The sequence below is a fragment of the Nerophis lumbriciformis genome, linkage group LG03 (genome assembly GCF_033978685.3).
Source record: "Nerophis lumbriciformis linkage group LG03, RoL_Nlum_v2.1, whole genome shotgun sequence".
Taxonomy (NCBI): domain Eukaryota; kingdom Metazoa; phylum Chordata; class Actinopteri; order Syngnathiformes; family Syngnathidae; genus Nerophis; species Nerophis lumbriciformis.
In genome coordinates, this window is record NC_084550.2 from 62,013,167 (window position 1) to 62,020,495 (window position 7,329).

At 41.4% G+C, this 7,329-nt stretch overlaps 1 protein-coding gene across 1 annotated transcript in view; it reads right to left on the reverse strand.

Annotated features, from left to right (window-relative positions):
- ccdc71 (coiled-coil domain containing 71) overlaps positions 1–6,879 on the reverse strand; it is a 90,375-nt gene extending 83,496 nt beyond the window's left edge. The window contains exon 1 of the mRNA XM_061940696.2: positions 6,836–6,879. Within this exon, the coding sequence (XP_061796680.1) occupies positions 6,836–6,864 (29 nt within the window). The 5' untranslated portion in view covers positions 6,865–6,879. The remainder of the gene's footprint in view (positions 1–6,835) is intronic.
- Between the last annotated feature and the right edge of the window lie 450 nt (positions 6,880–7,329).

The following is a 7,329-nucleotide window of genomic DNA, read 5'->3' on the forward strand; positions in this document are numbered from 1 at the left end:
TTTTGCAGATAATAATAATAATATTAAAATAAAATTAATATTTATTTATGTATTTTATGTTGTGCATTAGATCCATATGTAAAAACCTGAAAATAAAAGCTGAAATGACATACCTAATGTTTTCAGTCTACAACATAAATCAAATAACTTATTTTGGATAGGCACTCTATGTATATTCGATGTATTTCTTGTTCATTTGCATTAAAAAATAAGGTTTTTATTGTTACGTTCCTGGTTTGTCTTGCCCTGGCTCTGCTTTCTCTCTCGGCCCTCAGTTGCCATGACGCCGGGGGAATGCGAGAGCACAAAGCACACCTGTGGGCAATCATCTCTGGCTACTTAATCTGACTGCTCACACCTGCTTGTCGCCTTCCACGGCGTCCTTCACCGTGAACACTGAAGACCACGCCGATCTACCCCTCGCCAACAACCATTCTTTTGTTTTTGCTTACTTTGTATTGTCCTGTGCCCCGTCTTATTCAGTCTGCCTGAAGACTTTCCAACGCACTGCTCTGCCTCTCTGCTTCTGGGGTCCATTTTGATAGTCCATGTCAGATCACAAACAAGTTAAAGGAGGTCCGGAACAACTACAGTGCATCCAAAAAGTAGTCACAGCGCTTCACTTTTTCTACATTTTATGTTACAGCCTTATTTCAAAATGGAATACGTCTATTTTTTCCCTTAAACTTCTACACACAATACCCCGTAGGAAAAAAAACTACAAACCCTGTTTCCATATGAGTTGGGAAATTGTGTTAGATGTAAATATAAACGGAATACAATGATCATTTACAACCCATATTCAGTTGAATATGCTACAAAGACAACATATTTGATGTTCAAACTGATAAAGATTTTTTTTTTTTGCAAATACTCATTAACTTTAGAATTTGATGCCAGCAACACGTGACAAAGAAGTTGGGAAAGGTGGCAATAAATACTGATAAAGTTGAGGAATGCTCATCAAACACTTATTTGGAACATCCCACAGGTGAACAGGCAAATTGGGAACAGGTGGGTGCCATGATTGGGTATAAAAGTAGATTCCATGAAATGCTCAGACATTCACAAACAAGGATGTGGCGAGGGTCACCACTTTGTCAACAAATGTGTGAGCAAATTGTTGAACAGTTTAAGAAAAACCTTTCTCAGCCAGCTATTGCAAGGAATTTAGGGATTTCACCATCTACGGTTCGTAATATCATCAAAGGGTTCAGAGAATCTGGAGAAATCACTGCACGTAAGCAGCTCAGCCCGTGACCTTCGATCCCTCAGGCTGTACTGCATCAACAAGCGACATCAGCGTGTAAAGGATATCACCACATGGGCTCAGGAACACTTCAGAAACCCACTGTCAGTAACTACAGTTGGTCGCTACATCTGTAAGTGCAAGTTAAAACTCTCTACGCAAGGCGAAAAAACGTTTATCAACAACACCCAGAAACGCGGTCGGCTTTGCTGGGCCTGAGCTCATCTAAGATGGACTAAGTGGGAAAGTGTTCTGTGGTCTGACGAGTCCACATTTCAAATTGTTTTTGGAAACTGTGGACGTCGTGTCCTCCGGACCAAAGAGGAAAAGAACCATCCGGATTGTTATAGGCGCAAAGTTGAAAAGCCAGCATGTGTGATGGTATGGGGGTGTATTAGTGCCCAAGACATGGGTAACTTACACATCTGTGAAGGCACCATTAATGCTGAAAGGTACATACAGGTTTTGGAGCAACATATGTTGCCATTCAAGCAACGTTACCATGGACGCCCCTGCTTATTTCAGCAAGACAATGCCAAGCCACGTGTTACATCAACGTGGCTTCATAGTAAAAGAGTGCGGGTACTAGTCGGGCCTGCCTGTAGTCCAGACCTGTCTCCCATTGAAAATGTGTGGCGCATTATGAAGCCTAAAATAGCACAACGGAGACCCCCGGACTGTTGAACAACTTAAACTGTACATCAAGCAAGAATGGGAAAGAATTCCACCTGAGAAGCTTCAAAAATGTGTCTCCTCAGTTCCCAAACGTTTACTGAGTGTTGTTAAAAGGAAAGGCCATGTAACACAGTGGTGAACATGCCCTTGCCCAACTACTTTGGCACGTGTTGCAGCCATGAAATTCTAAGTTAATTATTATTTGCAAAAAAAAATAAAGTTTATGAGTTTGAACATCAAATATCTTGTCTTTGTAGTGCATTCAATTGAATATGGGTTGAAAAGGATTTGCAAATCATTGTATTCCGTTTATATTTACATCTAACACAGTTTCCCAACTCATATGGAAACGAGGTTTGTAAGAAATCACATGTACATAAGTATTCACAGCGTTTGGCATGAAGCTCGAAAGTGAAATCAGGTGCATCCTGTTTCAACTGATCATCCTTGAGATGTTCCAACAGCTTAATTGGAGTGCACCTGTGGTAAATTCAGTAAGTTGGACATGATTTGGAAAGGCACACACCTGTCTATATATATAAGGTCCCACACTTGAGCACAAACCAAGAATGAAGTCGAAGGAATTGTCTGAAGACCTACGAGACAGGATTGTCTGGAGGCACAAATCTGGGGAAGGGTACAGAAAGATATCTGCTGCCTTGAAGGTCCCAATGAGCACAGTGGCCTCCATCATCCGTAAATGAAAGACATTTGGAACCACCAGGACTCTTCCGAGAGCTGGCTGGCTATCTAGACCAGGGGTCGGCAACCCGCGGCTCTTTGATCACTCTGATGCGGCTCAGCAGCTTACTTGCTGAACCCCCCAATTTTCCCGTGAGACTTCCGGATTTCAGTGCCTCTTGCAGAAAACTCCCAGGATTAATATTCACTGATTTTCACCCTTACATCTATAATAAGGGCGTGCCATGATGGTACAACATATGGCGCTCTCTACAATCTGTATTAACAGCGTGCCAGCCCAACACTTGTTATACAATATACCGTATTTTCCGCACTATAAGGCGCACCTAAAAACCACAATTTTTCTCAAAAGCTGACAGTGCGCCTTATAACCCGGTGCGCTTTATTACGATTCATTTTCATAAAGTTTCGGTCTCGCAACTTCGGTAAACAGCCGCCATCTTTTTTCCCGGTAGAACAGGAAGCGCTTCTTCTTCTACGCAAGCAACCGCCAAGGAAAGCACCCGCCCCCATAGAACAGGAAGCGCTTCACCCGCCCCCGGAAGAAGAAGAAAAAACGTGCGGATATCACCGTACGTTTCATTTCCTGTTTACATCTGTAAAGACCACAAAATGGCTCCTACTACGCGACAAGGATCCGGTTCATAAAAAGACGCAATCTCTCCATCCGCACACGGATTACTACCGTATTTCACAGCAACTGATATTCCTGTGAACCGCACTGTGGAACGGGAGCACGTACGGTGAATATTCGCACCACAGGGAATGAGAAGTCATCCTTCACTGTGGTTCTAGCTTGCCATGCTAACTTCCACCCATGGTGATATTCAAAAGGAAGACCTTGCCAAAAGAGACCTTTCCAGCCGGCGTCATCATAAAAGCTAACTCGAAGGGATGGATGGATGAAGAAAAGATGAGCGAGTGGTTAAGGGAAGTTTACGCGAAGAGGCCGGGTGGCTTTTTTCACACAGCTCCGAAGGCGAACACACCTTCACTAAGACGGGCAGATAGCGCCGGTCGACATACGCCAACATCTGCCAGTGGATCGTAAATGCCTGGGCAGATAGTTTCGGTCACAACTGTGGTCCGAGCTTTCCGGAAGGCAGGATTCACAGAACTGCTGCACAACAACAGCGACACTGAATCCGATGACTTCGACGAGGCGGAGCCGGCCATTTTTGGATCCCACGCTTGCGCAACTTTTCAATTCGGACACCAAAGACGAAGAATTCGAAGGATTTACGAATGAAGAATAACTTCAGAAGGTGAGCGCTATGTTTATTTTGTGTGTTGTGACATTAACGTTCGAGCAACATTATGTTGCTATTTATTGCTCTACACCATTTTGAATTTTACTATGTTTGTGATTGCACATTTGCGTACATTTTGGGACAGAGTTGTTAGAACGCTGGTTTTCAATATATTATTAAAGTTTGACTGAACTATCTGACTGTTTTTTTGACATTCACTTTAGCGCAGCGTTTTTTTGACATTCACTTTAGCGCAGCGTAGGCGCGGCTTATAGTCCGGGGCGGCTTATTGGTGGACAAAATTATGAAATATGTAATTCATAGAAGGTGCGGCTAATAATCCGGTGCGCCTTATAGTGCGGAAAATACGGTACATCTTCTGCTTGCATACGTACGTGACAGCAAGGCATACTTGGTCAACAGCCACACAGGTTACACTGACGGTGACCAAATAAAACAACTTTAACACTCTTACTAATAATGCGCCACACTTTGAACCAAAACCAAACAAGAATGACAAACACATTTCGGGAGAACATCTGCACCTTAACACAACATAAACACAACATAACAAATACCCAGAATCCCATGCAGACCTGACTCTTCCGGGCTACATTATACACCCCTGCTACCACCAAATCCCGCCCCCACCCCAACCCTGCTCCCTAACACATCAACCCCACCCCCCCACCCTGGCGTGAATGCCAGACGTCATGTTTGGAGGAAACCAGGCACTGCTCATCACCAGGCCAGTACCATCCCTACAGTCAAGCTTGGTGGTGGCAGCATCATGTTGTGGGGATGTTTTTCAGGAGCAGAAACTGGGAGACTAGTCAGGATAGAGGGAAAGATGAATGCAGCAATGTACTTAGCAGGATGAGAACCTGCTCCAAAGTGACAGTTCATCTTTCAGCAGGACCACGACCCTAAGTACACAGCCAAGATATCGAAAGAAAGGCTTCAGGACAACTCTGTACATGTCCTTTCTTGGCTGTTGATTGGTTGTGCACAGAGGCTTCCCATCCAACCTGATGTAGCTTGAGAGGTGCTGCAAAGAGGAATGGGCGAAACTGCCCAAAGATAGGTGTGCCAAGCTCAAAAAGACTTGAGGCTGTAATCGCTGCCAACGGTGCATCAACAAAGTATTGAGCAATGGCTGGCAATACTTATGTACATTTTTTATTTTATTATTTTCAATACATTTGCAAAAATATTACGTCGATCGCGATCTACCGGTCGATCTCGGAGGGTGTGGCAGTCGATCACCAGCCAGGCAATAAAAAAAATAGTCCTAAAAATGAGCGATCATAAATCTTCACTATGACGTCACTTTCGTCACTTGATTGACATTCACGGCACCCGAGGGTCTTCTGAAATGACGCTGGCTGCTGCCAGATCATTAAAATTACCGACTGGAAGGCGAGAAACACTTTATTTCAACAGACTCTGGCGCCGTACCTGTCGTCTAAACTCCAAAGACCGACTGCACAGTTGCACTAACAAAATAAGAGTCTCAGAAAGCTGGCGTGCACAAGCTAGCAAGCTACGGCGTTTGCCGACAATGTATTTCTTGTAAAGTGTATACAAAGGAGTACGGAAGCTGGACAAATAAGATGTCAAAAACCAACCACTTTCATGTGGTATTGGACAGAAAGGAGGACTTTTTTTCTCCTCCATTCGAAAATGCGGACGTTATCATCACCACTGTCTGATTCCAATCAATGCAAGTCATCTCAATCAGGTAATACACCAACTTATAATCTTGTCTTCATGAAAGAAAGGAATCTATATGTGTTAAACATGCTTGTATTATCTTTAACCACCTTTAACTTGTTAACAATATTAACTATATGTGTTAAACATGCTTGTATTATCTTTAACCACCTTTAAGTTGTTAACAATATTAACTATATGTGTTAAACATGCTTGTTTTATCTTTAACCACCTTTAAGTTGTTAACAATATTAACTATTTGTGTTAAACATGCTTGTATTATTTTTAACCACCTTTAACTTGTTAACAATATTAACTATGTGTTAAACATGCTTTCATTATCTTTAAACACCTTTTACTTGTTAACAATATTAACTATATGTATTAAACATACTTGTATTATCATTAAACACCTTTAATTTTTTAACAATATTAACTATATGTGTTAAACATGCTTGCATTATCATTAAACACCTTTAACTTGTTAACAAAAACATATATTTCATAAATAAGTAAATATAAATTATATATATGAATGAGGTAGATCCCCACGACTTGATCAATTGAAAAGTAGCTCGCCTGCAGAAAAAGTGTGAGCACCCCTGTTGTAGATATATTAGTAATATTATTCATAAAATGTAATACATTTAGAGTATGTCATAATAATATGCAATATATTCACAATATATAGTTTAATAATAATATACAATATAATAATCATAGATGTATAAATAACTAAATCATTATCGAATCGTAGCCCCTGAATTATAATCGTAGTCAAATGGTGAGGTGCACAGAGATTGCCACCTCGACTTCCCACCTAACAACGTAACCGTGTGGACAGGATTGGAGTAGACTGAGCAATTTGTTGTGGATTTTATTTCCTATTTTTGGATGTATTATAGTTCTCACTTGATTTATATTATTAAAGTATTTAATTAACTAATCTGTTCAATTTGAGTGTTAAAAAAATCCTTAAAAATAAAAAGGCATCGGGTTTTTTTGTTTTGTTTTTTACAAAAATGTTTTAAATGTTTTTAAGTACCGGTTCAAGCACCTATTTTAATGTACGGAATTGTTATTAGTATCGGTCCAAACGGGGCTGGGTTGTGTTCGGCGACAGACTTCTAAGACCTTGACGCAGTCCAATCGTCGCATGTTCGTTTTGATTAGAGGGAGAAGAACTTTGTCAGACACTCTTTTTAATATTCCATCAGTTAGATTTATCACAAAGATTTATACTTACAGAGGCTCTGTGGGTTGTTGTCGACACATGTCACCAACACACGCTGGGTCGTGTGGATGCAAGAACTTCCATGGTCATATTCTGTTGAGGAAGAGGGGAGTTTCACAAAGCAGCTATTGTCAGCTTCTGATGACCTTATTTGTCTTTTTTATTGATCACTTCACAAGTCTCGTCTAAGCTTAGTGATTTGATCAAATTGATTTGGTCAGTGACTCAGCAAAGTCCATGACAACCAGTCCAATGAATCTCAGGGCGTTCAATCATTCACAACTGGACTGCTTGGTTTGTCTGCTTCGTTTCGCCGCTCATCAGAGTAGGCTTTATTAGTCCGTGCAGATCTAGTCCAAGATTTTGTTGGACTAGATCTAAGTCTATGAGCACGAACTGATGAAGCCTACTCGGATGAGCGGCGAAACCTCTTCCGAGACAAACCAAGCAGTCCAGTTGCTAATGATTGAACGCCCTGAGATGACAACGACCTGGATGAATGAGAA